The 18,226-nt window shown below is 40.0% G+C and overlaps 1 protein-coding gene across 1 annotated transcript; it reads left to right on the forward strand.

The window, feature by feature from the left end:
• The first annotated feature begins 287 nt into the window (after positions 1-287).
• LOC121920728 lies at positions 288-5,449 on the forward strand. The gene is made up of 2 exons (XM_042447888.1): positions 288-449; positions 2,911-5,449. Exons 1-2 carry the CDS (start codon positions 320-322, stop codon positions 3,885-3,887), a joined length of 1,107 nt encoding a protein of 368 aa, XP_042303822.1. The 5' UTR covers positions 288-319; the 3' UTR covers positions 3,888-5,449.
• Positions 5,450-18,226: the final 12,777 nt, after the last annotated feature.

Consider the following 18,226-nt stretch of genomic DNA (forward strand, 5'->3'; position numbering starts at 1 on the left):
GAATTTGGTTTAACATGTTGCTAACTGCAAAGGCAGATCACATGTATTCACTCCCTTTCTATTGCACTGGGCCTATTGAATAATTCAGAGTATAAAGCATACCTTAATGCTTTTCTTGTGCCAAAGGAAAATGATTTATTTGCCATGGAGATCATTTTAGACTCATCTCCCCCAGTTCCCTGCTTTCGGCCTTTCCAGTAACATGAGGCACTTATCAAATTAGAATTCTTCGGAAGCAGAATGGCACAGACCAGACTATATTTAGCATCAACAACCAAAAAGCAGCTGAATCAGCTGACTGGAAGCTGCTGCTACCCTGATGTGCAGCTTTGGTTTAGACAGCACATATTCAGTTCTGGAAATCAAGGAGAACAGACAGCACAGGAGAGACACTGCAGAATCTGGAAGCTCAGGGGCAGTCAAGCTCTACCTGAAACAGACACTCTCAGGTAAGAGAAGAGCAGGGCATTCTAAGGGGAAATGTGGCGAATGGATTTTAGAACTCAAAAGGTTTTTGCATAGGTTGGGAATGTCAGCTTAGCACTTGTCACTTTTGTGGTTAAGGAAACTAGCCAGCACTGGGAAGCAGCAGAGGGCATCCATGTCATGGCTACTGAGCAAATGGCCTCAGGACTGGAACAACAATGCTGCACTGTGAGATTTGTCTCCCTGTACTGTATACACCATATGTTTAAGGATTCATAGCTAAAAGATCAGCTACATCTAGGTTGCATCAGAGCTGAACACGGATACACAAGATTGCTGAATGGAGAAGATAGTAATTACTTTTGAATTAAAATCAAAGTTATTGTTTGTTTGTACCTAGGGTCGTGCTCCCTCTTGCTCTCACTCTCACTCTTGCTCTGCTTTCTTGTTCAAGACACAGGATATGGTCCTTTACATTTCTAGGACATATTTCTTTGACAGTTCCTTCTGCCCACTCCCATCATTCTCCTCTCATCTGCTTGGTTCCCCCACCTGCTGCAGAGTGGAACTAGAGACTTGCCCTCCACTACAGGTGATGGAAAGGAGCTGAAGAAAGTTCATAGAGAGGATGGTGGAGGAAGGGACTGTGCACATACAAGGTCCCTGAATGAATCACCAACTAGGAGAGAATCCTGCCTGAAATCCTGCTGTGAGCCAGTGCCAATGGTCATAGCCTCTCTATCCCTCTTCTCCTGGCTGAAGATTTAAACGGCAAAGCTCAGTTCTCAAGGCAGCCTCAAAAACAAATGAGTGCTTTTTGCCCTGTAAGGAGTGGGCAAAGTGGCTCATGTGCTGCATGCAGCAAGGCTGCTTTTGTGGCTATTTTTTGTAAACAACTAAAAAATGCTGCAGAGCAAGGCACAAGGGACTTACAAAACACTTATCCTCCCACTATCCAAGTGAGAAAGCAATGTTTATTTCTGAGATGCAACTACAAAACAAACTGAAGCTGGTTTAAATCTGTCTCTGGGGCCAAAATCCTGTATCGCAGTGCTAGAGAGCCAGTCTTTGTCAGCTTATGTACAGAAGGTTATGGAGTCTGTTCTCTTGGTCTAGTTGCTTCACAAAGTGTGCAACAACAGCTAGGGAGCTGCTGGGTGAATGTCTTATCCCCAGACAGTAATCAGCTGCAAAGTATACCCTGGACCACCCCAGCTCTTCTTGAGACCAGGAAGAGAAAGCAATCTTTGCCCCTGTGTACTGCTTTATCACACTAGGGGACAAACAGGATTTAAACAAGAGTTAAACAGGAAATGCCTGATGTTTATCACACAACATTTCCTGTTTAACTCTCATTTAACTCTCGTTTAAATCCTATTTGACCCCTAGTGTGATAAAGCAGTCTTCTCCCTCCTCCTTCAGTGCTCAAAGGCTGATGGAACAAGCCCAGGTACCTCACCAAGCAGATCAGTGACCATAGGGATAGAGTTGTTCCCAAAAGACCACCAGCCCATCTTGTATCAGACATCTCATTCTGCAAGCTCTTATAGTGCAGACGTAATCCCCAACTATGCCTATAAGTGTCACCAAAGGATTCCAGCCATGAAATTCTTTCAAGGAATTGAGAGTGGGGATGCAACGGATTACCTTGGAGGGTATGGATGGTATGGCAGAAGCATTTCATGTTGTAAAACTTTTTTTGCAGCCCCCATTTCCAATAATCGTAACACTCACCTCATCCTAGCCTGACTAGACAGGACAGAGATGACCCTGGCAAGCCAGAGGGCTAGAGGGCCATTTTTGTGGTGAGCAAAAAAGAACTTTCAAGAGATTTAAAACTCTCACATGCAGAGAATCAAGAGAATCTCGCACAAGGCAAGCATATCTCTATCTCAGTTAAGTGCTCCCAGCCAAGGAAGGGTTGTTGATACATGGTGTGGAAGGAAGAAGGATCGCTCCCTTTAAAAGAAAGGGTTTCATTTAAAATATATGTATTTTTAAAAATTGATTGGGGTAGTGGTATGCATTCATGTAACAGGTTGCGTGTATGTTTTTCAAAACACAGGAGAGTCAAACATTTCTTTCTTTTTTTACTCTCAGTTATCCTGGGGCCAGCTCAAGTACAATCTGAAACTATCACATCAGCGGTCACAGCCAAATGTGCATGTCTACAGACACCTCCTCTCCCATTTGATTTAAAATACAATGGCTTCAGCACCAAACTCCTCTTCCACTTAATTGTTGCCTATTGTGCCTTACCCCTCCTAATTTTTAAAATATCTTGCCCAATGAAGAGATCTAGAGATCTTGAAAACTTGTACTTTGGGGGTCACATTTTGGTTTGCTTACCAATAGTGTTACCCTAATATAGATTTTGGAATTTGTCATGTTAGGATGATTACAAAGTATGAAGTTTCCAGCAGCATATTTGTAACCTATTCATGTTAGCCAATATCCTAATGATACCCTGCATATTCTTTACAGAAATGGCTCCCCGAATAAGACTGAACTTAGCAAAGCCTCTTCCAACAATCAGTGAAGCTTTTGAGGATATGCTGGAAGATATAACAAGTAGCACAAAAGGGTTTGGAAATGTTTATATGAGTCCAGATTCCTGCTCTGGGGAAGACTACCTTGAATCTATCTGCCAGCTAGCAAGATCTTCCTTTCCAGTGCCTCCAGAAAATAAACATAAGGTTCAAGATGCTGATAAACGTGGAATGCTGCACAATAGTCCCAAGATCTTAAATATGTCTGAGACAACAAAAATGGTCCCCATATACACCCTTCCTAATGTGATGTCATTGGAACGAAATAGCTTCATTCTTGACTGTTTCAAAACCTACTCATGTCCATTTGTGGACCCATTAGAAGAGCTGTACACTGAAGCTCAGAAGACCCCTCAGTGGAGATGTCATAATGGTTGTGAAACCACTGGTACTGAATCTTTAAAGCACCACTTCCATGCTACCAGTCCTTTTACTGTTCAAGAAAAAACTCTAGAGAAGCAAGATGCTGTCAGCTTTTTCCCCAGACTTCCTTCCCAAAAACTACTACAGAGAGGTGACAGCTGCCCAGAGTTTAAAATTTTGAAAAACCAAGGCAGGATGCAGACTCTGGCCAACAGTCCCAATAAGAAAGGAAATTACTTTCTCAGTGTTAGTAGTAAATCAGCCTGGCTCCAGCTACCCACAGAAACACCCCTGGGCTCCAAGGTTTTGAGATCTTCACAAAATGGGCAGCAGGCACTGAAAGCAGCAGCTTTTCCTGAAAGAGAGCAGCTGAAGTCTTTCAAGCATAGTCAAAAAGGAAAGGGAGAGGAGAATAACAGAGAAGGCCATGGGAGATACTTCCCACTTGGTCAAAGAGTCACTACTTTTGACTGGATTTCAGAATACCAGAGTGCTTGGAAAGCAGCAAAGGTGAGAGCGTGTTTGCTCCCTGCCATTGCAGAATCGTGAATTGTTCTTGAAGAAAATGTGGATGGCATTTCCTCCTCTTCTTCTTCAAGAGCATTCTGTAGGGAAAGAGATGTGTGTGTGTGTGTGTATGTATAAGTAGTTTTTCTTATTGGCACAGAATGCTTATTTACAGTATGTATGCTGCAGGCTGTGGTGTGCCAGTGATGACCAGAGAATCAAGCAATGGGAATAAAAGGCAGTGCTTCACAGAGAACATACTGCAGGCTCAGATAGCTTCGACATTCAGATAATGTGTTGGAATAATTCTTATACATTTGTAATCCATTCTGTCTTTTGGCTCGGTGCAAACAGACAAACCAGATACAGAATGCTTTCAACTCTAAGCCACAGGCTATTAGTGGAAGTCTGCAACGTTTTCTAGAAAAATGTCTGGACAGCAGATTTTAACTTCTATGTGGGCCAGTTCTCCACATACAGCATAGGTGTGCAAGCATTTGAAAAAAAATCTCCTGAAAGAAAGAACATAAATTCTTTTGGCTGCCTTGCTGGTTGGATTTATCATATAGGTTGTATTTACATACAGACAGGCTGCAGCATAAACATGAGTACAAATGGCTACTAACCTCTACCACTCCCCCCTCTCTATTATTTCACATGGCATCCTTTTAGAGAACATTGGACCATCCTTTCAGCCGCAACTTCCTAACCGGAAGTAGTCCCAACTGCTTCCTGAGAAGCCTACAAACAGTCACTTGGAAGTTTCTTCTGCTCCTTAATAAGTTAGATCTGAAATATCATATAAGCTTTTATTGTTGGTTCATTGTAAATCATAATGAAGCTTTTTTCTCTCTCTTTCATGATGTGGGGTTGTTACTCGAAAATGATTCAAGAAAGAACACAGCATTTTTCTCATTGCACTGAAGCAGCGAAATACACTTTTCAGTGTATTTTGAGAACCTTCCACTTTTCAGAAGGGAAAGGCTCAATGATCAGTCTAGTAGTAGGCAGAAACAGCTAATTAGGTTGCCATTTTTTAATAGTCATAATAGGTGACATCCAGGGAAACCTCAGGGGGTTTTTTGGACACTAATCTGTCAAGTGTTGTGTGTAATGTCATATACTGTATGTCTATCAGTATAAAACTATTAGAGAACTGTGACTGGATTTATTTGGAAGATTAAACAGACTTGTCTGGAATATAATGATATTTTCCCTTGATATAAACTAATGGGAGGAGGAATCAAGGTGGCTGTGCTTGTAGTGTATCCTCTTGCTGCTTGTTTAGCATTCTTGTTTTATATTAATTTTGTGAGTCTTTTAATGCAATCCAAAAACCATTTTGCATTTTCAGTGATCTTCGCAATATAGCTGGCAGTGTGCTGTATTTTTCAAAGCATGTTATCCTCCTTCCTTCATCAATGTTATTATGTACATGTGACATCTAACAAAGGTTATCTTTTATCAAATGAACAAATGCATTCAGGACTTGCATGTGGCATGTACCTGCAGTCAGCAGCTGAATATTGCTTTGAGCCTTTACTTGATGAAGCTGGAATAAATACCCATTAAATGTGCTGAGTTTGAAGTGAACCTAACAGGAACTGTTATCATTTTCTTCTGTTGATTCTTGCTAGAGGTAAATTAATTGGTAAATTATTCCTTGATTATTTAAAAATTACAATGGAGGGGAGGGAGAAAACTAGCAATGTTTGAAAATCTCTGCCACATTGTTTTGGAAGAGATTAATATAAACTGTGTCATGTGAACCTTGTCTGATAATGAAGTGTTCAGTTTCCAACAGTCTACATACAAAAACACCATGTGAAGCTGGAGATTGTTCTGTTTCAAACCGAGTATGTCGATAAATTCAACAGTAAAAGGGCCTGGTCTCTATTTCCATAAGCATAGGTTGTTTGGGCAGATCCTATATCACTGAAGAGTTCAGATGAATGGGGAGGCATTTTTAAATCTCCCTGGTTTGGCGTTTTATACTTAATCCACTACTTTTCCACCAGATCTGAAGTTCTGATTAAATCTCTGCTGCCACCAAATGTAAAATTGTCCACAAATCTCACAGCTACTACCAAGACAGAGGGCTTTCCCTTGTATCCACCTCTTCCACCTGGTGTCCTACTGCTATGGCCACCAACCGTGGAGACCTCCTAGACACCTTCAACTTACCTGTGTGGGATATTATACAACTAATATCCCCAACAGACACCACCCCTCTTTATTCACTGCTTCCACCACAGTTTTATCATTTATAGCATTCTCAGAGCATATTAATACAAAAGCAATATTTTATTAACAGAAGTTGAGCATAGCAAAGCATATTAATTAATACATTTAAAACATATCTCACACTCTTTCACAAAGTTCTCTTTTAGCTAACCCAAACTCTTAAACACCATTCATTAATTCCTAAACCTGAGTGCCAGGCTCTCTTTCTCCTAATCCACATTTCAATTACTCCTTTCTTCCATCTACCCAAACTGACTATATCAACTGGCATCCCCCAACCTTATTCAGATCCCCTCAGATATTCCACCAATTGCTGCATGCTCCCAACATGCCGTTATCTCACCCATTTCCAGACAGCCTCTTGCCTTCTTACCACCCATACAAAGCATACAGATAAATTATTTTAATATACGTATATAGTCAATTATACAAGATTTCACACCAAAAGTCCATGACATCCCATCCCCAGAATAGGCCTTGATGTTTGGCATAAACCATTTATTTTTCTGTAAGCTTAGACTTTGCGTCAAGTAAGAAGGCAAAACAAGCATCAACACTATTAGAGTTATTGTCTTTTCAGCTTTGTCACTTGCAAACATTATTTCACCAAGACACAAAAGTCTTTTAATCCTAGTTTATAATGTGGCTAGTAACAACAAATAGCTGCTGTATACATTATAGGTTGTGATTTTGATATTTTTGTCTCCTTTCATGGAATCATGCCTTCCATTTTATTTCAGGAAACACAAGCAATGGACACCATTGTGGCAAATGGCTTTGCTTCTTATATTGTTTATTTCAAATAAATAACAGCAACAGGCATTGCAAATTTATTACATTGTGCTTTGGAGAAGTTTCGAAGAGACATCTCATCAAACAAAGCATTTTACTATATATAATCTAATAATAGATTGCGCAAATGCATTTCCCAAGGATATTTTAACTAGTAGTGCCCTTCATTCAATCTACAGATGAAGTGAAAGAGCCAGACCAGTTCCAGCTAATCATGCTTGCACAGGCTTTGGGGATAGGAAGCTGATAAGCAAATTGGTTACACAGTCCAAAAATGTAAATTTCTACCAAAGTACATAGGAAAGGCTCACTTATGTCATTATCTTAAATGTTTTATGTCTCTCTGATCTGCCTTGGGGATTCTGTTATGGGCTGAAAGGCAGGGTAAAAATAAAATGAATGTTATGAACCCAAAGCTTCAACCTACACAAAGCTAATTAGGATAAGTGCCATAGAAACCAGTATGACGTACTTTCAAGTAAATATACACAAGGTTACTAGCAAAGTAAGCTTCTGAGAAAAACCTGTGTTTGAAGGACTAGGAGGAAAAACCTTTCCAAGAAGTGCTGATAAATACCCTGCAAAATAAACCAAGATGACACAACCGCCTTATACAGCAACTATAGACATCAAAGCAACCTGAGCGCAGCTTGACTTGTAGGGATATCACCCCATGTACTTTGAATATTTCCCACCATACCAAGACTGTGGAACTGATGAGTGCCATCTTAATCTTGCCCTTCCCCCATATAGCTGTGACCATAAGCACATTAATTTGGGAGTGTATATGCATTTGTAAAACAGAGCTAAAATATGAGGCCTGACTCTTGATGAGAGCCAGCATACCATGATTTATGCCAAATGTACTTCCATGGGATTGCAGAAGGAACCATGGAGTCCAACCACTGATACAATTGTCTGGTTACAGAAGTGTAAAGCCCAAATAGCATTCTGGCTTAAACTTCACAGACATAGACTGTAGCTTTATTTGAAAACAAAGAAAAGGCTGAGTTCTCTAGCCACCAGAAGTGGCTAAAAATCTGGTCAACAGAGACCCTTTTACAAGGTAAGGTCTTTTACTCTCCAGTTCCATTTCCCTTATCAAAATGGATTTCTGTGTCTTGTATCCTCTTCAGAATCATGGTATCTAACAGAGGGTTACTCATTCAAGTGGAAACTAAAGAACTGCTTGAGTCATGCCCAAAGGTAGTCCCAACTAACTGGGTTTTGAATATATTTTTTGAAAATTTACCTTCTTGATTTTCAACTTTGAATCCCGCAGATGGGATATTCTGGCAGTTATAGACCAAAAAGGTAATATTTCCAAACTGTAGCCTCTCCAGTTTAAAAAAATATATATATTTTGGAATGGCTATGCATTAAAAAATTGTCTAACATTCCTTTGAACACATGGAAGACAATGAAAGGTTCTCTGGATCTTGACCATAGCTTTAGTGTTTTTCACATATATAGTACTTCTCATCAGAAATTTTGAGTTTGGATATACTGAGTATAAGGAATGTGGCCTGCACAGTTAAATGAAAAGAATGCTAATTGATACAGTATTATAAAAATGCTCGCGCTCATCCATCAGGAAACAAATTTATATGCAGATCAATAGCCAATTTGGTCTTTTTTCCATTATACTGTACTATCCATTCAAGAACTTGTGAAGACTGTATGCTTAGCAAGTCGGCTGCTGCTTTTGTCCTTAAGTCTAAATCTAGTTGGTACACTCAGCAAGAGTAAACTCATTGAATCAGTTGCTGAATAGTAAGTCAGCACTTACTCAGATCACATTGATTTAAGAAATTTAGCTGGGAATAGCAATTGAATCCAGGCCTTAGTCTAATAACTCTGCATGTGTTTGATAGTTGACACAAATAAACATTTAAAAGCTCTACCTGCTGCAGTGACTGTAATGACATTTCTGCAAAGCAGAGAATGAAAAACAGATACGGGAGATGCCAGTCTCATGAAATTTGCTTACAGCTAGAAAGGTCTCAAGAGGACAAATGCAAACGCTTCTGCTGCTACTGCTAAATCCCAATACAAATTGTTCAGACAATGGTGTGAACCAGCAGCTATTCCTAATTAAACCTATTGAATCAATGAGATTCAAGTATTGACTTACCATTTGACAAGTTATTCAATGAGTCAACTTTAGCTGGGATTAACAACTCGAATGAGGCCAATGTAACCTGCTCTAATTGCAGGGGAAGGTTGACTCATGCATCTGTGCAAAACAATGTGATTTTTTGGTGGTGGGGGAGTATGAATACAGCTCAAAATTGACAAGTAAAGAAAATGTGCAGGTATTCTTTACACTACTACCCAAGAATGCTTGGCACACATGCATAAGCTTTAAGAGCTGTATGTTAATGTCATCCAATATAATTACAGCACTAGGAGCTGTGGATATTCATATTACAAATCCATTTACAGTACTTAAATTTTGTTGTCAGGTTTCAATGCCACTGCATCAGAGTAATGTCACATGCATTTACACATTATTACTGTTGGGTCTTATTATTGCTGCTAAGAGTTTCTATACAGGGATCTCTGGATGCTTATGCAAAAGGATTTTCCAGACTAACATGGGTATATCTTTGAAATCTATCACTTTGAATATTTAGTTTCTCTTCATAGTAGTAGTGAGACTTCCTAGAAAAACTCAGTCAACTTACCATCATGTTTCTCTTTCTGCTTGCCTTTCTCCTTGCCAGCAACCACTTCCCTTACTAAATGTTTGTATAGTTTGTCTTGGAGTTAGCAGAAAAAAATTGCATCTACCACAGTGCTTTTAACAATTCCATCTAAAATACATGTCTCCCCTATTTCTGTTAAAAGTGGCTATTATGAGATTGGAATCAGGACAAAATTGTATCTCAGAGCACAGAGTTCAGCCACCCACCAGCTTGTGATGCTATGGTTATAATAAGGAGAACTGGCTGAAATATGCCAACCTGATTGGACAAACTGAGCTCAGAAGACCCTCCCCCTTCACTTTAAGGAAGTGAGTGAGTCTTTAACAGTTAACCTCTACATGACTAAGAAAATGGCTAGACATTTCTGACATGCCTTCCTTTCCAAACCTCCAGCCCCAGTCTCTGTACCAACCAGAAGGCTATCACTCTGGAAAGGAGACAGAATCAGTCTAAAGGAGAGAGCTGGGAATCTGGGCCAGCTTTGAAAGTAGCCTCTCATCTGATGCAAGAGTAGTAAATGTTGGAGCATCGCCTGGAGTGATTTCAGCTGAGAACTATAACAATATGAAGATTTGTTAGCAACCACAAATATCGCAAAATGCACTATGTGTCAGTGGCCTCATTTGAACCTGCCTTGTTTTCTTGGAATCTCCCAGGTGAGCAAGGTACCAGGGGCAGCTGAATTCACTTTGGAAAAACCTTGCATTGCCTTGAGAAAGAAGGTGTGTGTGCAAACAGAGAGCTCGGGAACAAACTTTAGTTCTGGACTGGAACTTTGTCCAAAGCAGAAGCAGACCCCAATCAAAATATACAGCAAATACTACACAAATAATAAGGCTTAGTCCATTTGCAACTAAAGAAATAGCAAACCTGAAGGACAAACACAGCTCTGGGATAGTTGAGTTTTGAAATGGCAGCTGGCTCAGCAACATATGCATCAAAAAGGACTGACTGAACTTTCCATAGCTGCTTGTAGGCTTTTAGAAGGGCTTCAGCAATCCATCTTTTGATAAAAACACTAGATTGATTTCTTGCCTTTCTCATGGATAAGCATGCCAATTTTGCCACCTCGTGGTTGTTTTAGCATTTTGCATGTCACAAATATATTCTCTCTTGCTAATATCAGTTAGCAAAGCCTCTGCCAGTGGAGTTGTTGTTGCCTTCAGGTCGTTTCTGACTTATGGTGACCCTAAGGCAAACCTATCACAGGATTTTCTTGGCAGGATTTGTTCAGAGGAGGTTGCAGTTAAGACTTTGCAGCTCCTTCTTACAAAGTCTTATTACACCTGCACAGTCTCTCTTTTCCTCTTCCTCCTCTGTTTAGATGGAAGCGTTTTTTTCTTTTTGGTTTTTTAAAAAGTAGCATTGGCATTGGGAAGATGGAGGAAGACTGCTGGGGAAACAAAACTTCCAGTGTTGGGTTGTAGGAGTGTGTTTGCTGTCAACAATGATGAACAAAGCCTGAACTGAGAAAGAGCGGGATTCTGTGCTACTCTGTCCTATTGTCCTGACTACAACAGGCAAGGTAAACAGCAGCTGCCTCCAGACTCCTTTACTGAACATGCATGAACAGTAAAATAGAGAGGAAAAGGGTGAGCAAATCAACCTGCCTCTCCAGCTTCCCCAGAAAAGTACTTGGCCACCAAAACAGATATCATAAGAAAAATGGAAGATGTTGAAAGAAAAAGTCATTCCTGGATGCATTTTGAAAGAAGCCTTCAAGTGGTTTCAAGGAGTGTCAATATTTTGTTTATTTACCCATTACCAACATTCCATCCTCTTATGAATTGTGGCACATATTGTTACTGTGTACATTTGCAGGTGAGATGCAGGTGTGATCATGGGCATGCATGGATACAAACATGCACACATGACTACGGTCTTCACATTTTGATGCTTCACCCAAGTGGTTTTGTGAAGTATTCACTGATGACACTTATACCACAAATGGTTCTTGACTGGTCTATAACAAAAACAACAATAATCCCAGAGAAAGAAAAATACGTTTCTACAATGTAGTTGAATTTAAAGATGTACATCAAAAGTTTGCTAAATGTCAAATTTTTATAAAACGTTCTTCCGCTGGTACTGTATATCACACCAATCAAATTAGCGAAAATATACAAAAAGAATTCTAATACATGTTGGAAATGTAATAAAGAACTGGGCATTTTTTACCACTGTTGGTGGTCATGTAAAAAAGTAAAATAATACTGGAGAAACATAACTAATATAATGGGGAAAATATTGAAGAAATGAATACAAGTAAAACTGGAATTTTGTTCATTAAGTATATTTGGATCAGAAATAGAAAGAAAATATGAAAGAATCTGCTTTTACATGACCATGACAGCACGTATTACATACGCTAAAAATTGGAAAACTAAATCAATTTCCGGAGAAGAAGATTGGCTGATCAAACTTCATGATGCAGTAGAAATGGATATTTTATCTCAGAAAATGAAATCACTGGAGGACTTAGGAGAAGAATGGGAATTGGTGTTGGACTATTTGGAAAATAGAAAAGAGTGTGTGTGGGGGGGGGGGACATAACGCTGAAAGATGTAGAAAGGAAAGAACATAATATATGGAAACAATATATTGAAATACGGAAAATAAAAGAAACATATAAATTTATAAAATCTTTTTTTTTTTTTTTTACTTACTAGTTCAGTTCAGGAAAGGAGGAGAAATGAGTATGTCAAACATAGGAAGGATAAGAAACAAGATAAGATATAGGAACACACAGACAGTCCTAGGAGAATTTGAATTATGTTTGAGATCAACAAGGATGCTTTAATAGCAAAGAAAACACAGAAAAAAGAAAATAAAAGAAGGAAATGTATAAAAAGCAAGTTGTTAAACAAATAATGGAAAGTCAATTAGAATATGTTAATAAACTGCTAAAAGCTGAGAAGGAAGTTAGTATGAAAGTGGTAATGAGAGATCATAGACTGCAGAAGAAGAAGGTATGAAAGTGATGGTGAATGAAAGTCTAAGTATGTCATATAGAAGGTTTGAGAGAAGATGATGAGAATGAAGAAATAGTGAGGAAGGTATAAAATGAGAAGAAATGAGCAGAAGAAGGTACAGGAATGTAGAAACAGAATTAAAGATAAGGAGAAGGTTTAGAGTCGTGATGACGAACCTAAGCCACGCGTGCCGGAAGTGGCACTTGACGCCATTTCGTCAGGCACGGTCGAGGGAGGAGGAGGAAGAGGCACACACATGCCCATTCCTCCTCCTCCTCCCTGCCTTTTATTGGCCTCCAGCTGTCTGAGACAGTGGGAAGCCAGAAAATGTCACTCGGGAGAAGCCTCTCCCAGCTTCTCCAAGACAGCTGGAGGCCAGGATAAGGGCGGGGGGAGGAGCAACCGCTGCGTGCCACTTGCTCCTCCCCAGAGACCTTTGCTGACCACTATCTCTGGAGAGACAAAGGGAGGCAAGAAAAGGTCCGTGGGGAAGAGGGGCGGGTCCATGCCCAGCTCTCTTCCTCCCCACTTACCCTGCCTGCCTTCCAACTGTCTGCAGAGTGGCACATGGAGGGCAGACAAGGTCTGTGGGGAAGAAGGGAGGGGACGTGCCCAGCCCCCTTCCTCCCCACTTATCCTGCCTGCCCTCCAAGTGTCTGCAGAGAATGATGAAATGTAGCCACATGAAACACAGCATAGCTACAAAAAGAATCAATACTTCCATCTGTGATATAACTTTTAGAGGTTAGTGTATTCTAGTTAATTCAAATCTAATTAGTGGCAAGCTCTTTATTTTTGAAAATAAAATCTGATCACTGATCTTACATGGAGTGTATCTTATTCAAGCATTTTGATGTATAAGCGCATTATTAGTAAGAAAAGGGAATTCTACATGGCAGGTTCTTAATGCTACTGCTAAAAGGTTAAGCACTAAGAATTCAATAAGACCTTAAAGACCTTTCTCCTTAGAAAGGACATTACCTAGCTCGGTATGATCTATTTTAGTTGACTAGCAGTTAATAATGGCAGAACACTCCATAACTAGATTTGGAACAAGATTCTGCAAACAGCAGAAGCATTATTTTTATTTTAAAATATTTTTATTCAAACACATTGTTTTATATATAATAAAACATACAAGACATACAAAATACAGAAAACATCATACACAAAAACAGCTAAACTAACCTAAACCCCACAAGACTAACCAAGAGAAGAGAAAAAAGACACAACTTTGAACAGCGCTGTGTAAATTTACAGCACTTCATAAATAAAGGTTAATAATAATAATAACTTCCTAGCAAATGGTGTAGTGGTTTGAGTATTGGACTGCTGGGTGACCTTGAGTAAGCCACACACTCTCAGCTTTTGGGAAGGCAATGGCAAACTTCCTCTGAACAAATCTTGCCCCCCTCCCCCCCCCAAAAAACATGATAGGTTCACTCTGCCTTGTCTAATTAATCGTCTACATATTTAATACCTATTTTTCTTCAAAATAATAAAAAATACTAAATTTTGCTCTCTAAATCTCTTAGGTTAACCTGTTTCAATATCTTGTATTTTAAGATTAAATACAATATATATTTGTACTGCACAACATAATCAAACTACTCCAAATCATATTCAATTTAATACTTTTGTTAAAATGCTTATAATTTTTTTTCTTAATCAATCACTTAAAATGAAAGACAAAAATTTCCTAAAGTGATAAACTTTTAACTTTATTTCTAATTCTTACACCTGATATTTAAATCTATTTTTAAAATCATATATCCCATCACCTTTCCTTTTAAATTTAAAATTACTATAAATCCAGCCATTTTATATAATCTAATTACTTATATCTTATACCTTATATATGGTGTTCTCCTAATTATTAATTTTATTAATTTTAACATCAATGGATGCAATCATTCCTTATCTCCCAAAATCTGCCATCTGTCCAGTATATTACCTTCATATTCCATGATTCTTTTCTTTTGTAATCTTCATTAGAAATTTGGTTATTGTCCTCTCAGTATTCTTGCTTCAGATCTAGTTGCTGCTCCTCTTTGAAACCTCTGCAGGTAGCTATTTTAGTTCACCTTTCTTTTCTCCAGATCTTTCTCCTTCCTACTACAAATCATTTAATTTCATATCAGACACTTCTTGCAGAAACTCTTCTACTGATTTCCCTTCTAAATCGTTTTTTTAGCCACCTTTGAATCATCCCCATCCCCCTCAGACTCTGGCAGTCAAAGATCTCCATCCCATCAGACTCTTTTGGTGTAGCTTCATTTTCAGTCTGCAAGTCCTCTCGTATATTTTCTACATATACCTTAAAATCAACTTTCATTTGCTTAATTTCCATTCTGAATAGACTCAGTTCCTTGAGAATCTTTAGTGATACCCATCTGTTGGCTAGTTACTCCACAACATAATCCCTTCAATATAAACTTTTGACAGATGTGAAATGTAAAAAAGGGAAAAAGACAAAGTGGCTGAATAGTCCGGCATTTAATGCCAGGCTCGGGTCAGAGTGGGGGCGTGCTGGCCGCACAATGCATGGCCCCACCCTAACCCCAATCCAATCGTCACACCAACTGACCAATCACACTGCGGGTGGCATTATGGTGCTCCTTTGGCATGGCATTCAGATGATGCACAACAAAAGGAGTGCCGGAAAGTGGCACCGTAGGAGCAAAGGCGCCCCTTTTCTGGCTCCAAAAGAAGCTGAATTTTGCCATTCCTTTTAGAGCCAGAAAAACGCTGGATCAGGGCCACCATGTGTAGTTGCTGCAGCCTCAATCTGATGAGGAAAGGGGCGGCAGGATGCCGCTACAAAGGGTGGTGTGTTGAGCTCCCACATTTCCATTAATAGTAATTTCTGCTCTGTACCTCTCCATCCACTGTAGCAAAGTCTATAATCAGACATCACAATTCAGTTGGTAAAGTTCAGTCTTGGTTCACTTCCTCTCCATTACTTGATTTCCATGCAGCAGCCATTGTCCTTGAACAAATCTCAGTGAATAAACAACCCACCTACTGAATTCTCAAATTCAATCTGAATTCCTTTAAATCGAAATAATCTAAAATTACCAGCTTGTTAGATGAAGAGAATGCTGTGGATATAGCATATCTTGATTTCAGTAAGGCTTTTGACAGGGTTCCCCATGACATTCTTGCAAACAAGCCTGTAAAATATGGGCTAGACAAGGCAACTGTTACATGGATTTGTAAATGGTTGACCAGTCGAACCCAAAGGGTGCTCAAAAATGGCTCCTTTTCATCCGGGACAGAAGTGACCAGTGGGGTCCCACAGGGTTCTGTCCTGGGCCCAGTGCTATTCAACATCTTTATCAATGACTTGGATGACAGAATTGGAGGTATATTTATCAAATTTGCAGATGACACAAAATTAGGAGGAGTAGCTAATACCCCTGAGGACAGGATAAAAATTCAGAATGATCTTAATAGCCCCTGCCCTTCTTGGTTAACCATCCAGGGAGGAGATGCAATAAAAACATCGTTACAAATTATAATAAATGCATCCTTTCGGGAGAGAATATTTCCATCTACCCTAAAACAGGAGATAGTGAAGCTGCTTTTGAAGAAACCCTCCCTAGATCCCCTGTTGAGGAGTAACTATAGACCGGTGTCCTTATTACCATTCTTGGGCAAGGTGATCGAGACGGCGGTCGCCTTCCAACTCCAAGCTGTCTTGGACGAAGCCGATTATCTAGACCCATTTCAAACTCACTTTAGAGCGGGGTCCGAAGTTGAGACAGCCATGGTTGCCTTAATCAGTGATCTCCGTCTGGGCATCGACAGGGGAAGTGTGACCCTGTTGGTGCTCTTGGGCATCCCAGCGGCCATATATACCATTGACCATGATATCCTTCTGGAACACCTGAGAGAGTTAGGTATCGGGGGCACTGTGCTCCAGTGGCTACGATCCTACCTCTCAGGAAGGTTCCAGATGGTGAGGCTGGGGGACAGTTGCTCTCGTAAAAGAGAGCTGACATCTGGCTTCCCTCAGGGCGCCCTCCTGTCTTCCATGCTGTTTTAACATTTACATGAAGCTGCTGGGACAGATCATCCAGAAACATGGAGCATGGTGTTATCAGTACGCTGATGACACCCAGATCTATCTCTCCATGAATCCGACTGACCCAGTGACTAAGGAAGGCATCTCTCCTCTGGATGCCTGCCTGGGGTCAGTAATGGGCTGGATGAAGGAAAACAAACTCAGGTTGAATCCAGAGAAAACAGAGGTAGTCGTGATAGGTACCCCAAGTCCAGGCAGGAAGATTTGCCATCCAGTCCTGGACGGGGTCACACTTCCCCTAAAGGACAAAGTTCTCAGTTTGGGAGTACTCCTGGACTCATCTCTACAGTTATCATCTCAAGTAGATGTGATGGCCAGGAGTGCTTGGTACCAGCTTCGGCTGATACGCCAACTGCATCCCTACTTGGACCAAAAGGACCTTGAAACTGTAGTACACGCACTGGTAATCTCTCGCTGAGATTTATGTAACGCGCTCTACATGGGGCTACCTTTGTACCAAGTTCGGAAGTTTCAACTAGTTCAAAATGCAACAGCCAGAGTGGTTACTGGGACCTTAAGGTCAGACCACATAACACCTGTATTAAAATCTTTACACTGGCTGCCAATTAGCTTCCAGTCCCAGTACAAAGTGTTGGTTATTACCTTTAAAGGCCTACATGGCTTAGGCCCGAATTACCTGAGGGAACTCCTCTCCCAACATAATCCGCCCCGCACTCTCCAAACATCTGGGAAGAACTTATTTGAGCATCCCAAGGTGAGGTTAACAACTACTCACCAAAGAGCATTCTCGGCTATGGCCCCAATGCTTTGGAATAATCTTCCGGAAGAACTCCGACTCACTTCTACGTTGGATGCCTTCAAAAAGGCATTGAAAACTTACCTCTTCCGGCAGGCATACCCCTCTGATCTTTTATAGACCTGAGAAAAATGCTACCTCTCGAACAGGAATCTACCTCAGGATGTCAATGAGATTTTATATTGTATTAATTGTTTTTAGATAGCACATGGTTTTACATTGTGATTTTAAATAACTGTTATTAGTATTATTGTTGATTGCATAATTTGACTGTAATCCGGCTTCGATCCGTCAGGAGAGGCGGGACAACATAAATAAAACTTATTATTATTATTATTATTATTATTATTATTATTATTATTAATAGATTAGAAAGCTGGGCCAAAGCTAACAAAATAAATTTCACCGTGGAGAAATGTAAGGTACTGCACTTAGGGCGGAAAAATGAAATAAACAGATATAGGATGGGTGACACCTGGCTGAACGAGACTACATGTGAAAGGGATCTGGGAGTCCAAGTAGACCACAAATTGAACATGAGTCAACAGTGCGATGCGGCAGCTAACAAGGCCAATGCGATTTTAGGCTGCATCAATAGAAGTATAGTGTCTAGATCAAGGGAAGTAATAGGGCCACTCTATTCTGCTCTGGTCAGGCCCCACCTAGAATATTGTGACCAGTTCTGGGCACCACAATTTAAAAAGGATGTTGAGAAACAGATTGTAAGCCTGAGGGCAGGGAACTGCCTAATTAAAAGATTGTATGTACAGCGCTGTGTAAATTTACAGTGCTTTATAAATAAAGGTTAATAATAATAATGG

The sequence above is a fragment of the Sceloporus undulatus genome, chromosome 2 (genome assembly GCF_019175285.1).
Source record: "Sceloporus undulatus isolate JIND9_A2432 ecotype Alabama chromosome 2, SceUnd_v1.1, whole genome shotgun sequence".
Lineage (NCBI taxonomy): Eukaryota > Metazoa > Chordata > Lepidosauria > Squamata > Phrynosomatidae > Sceloporus > Sceloporus undulatus.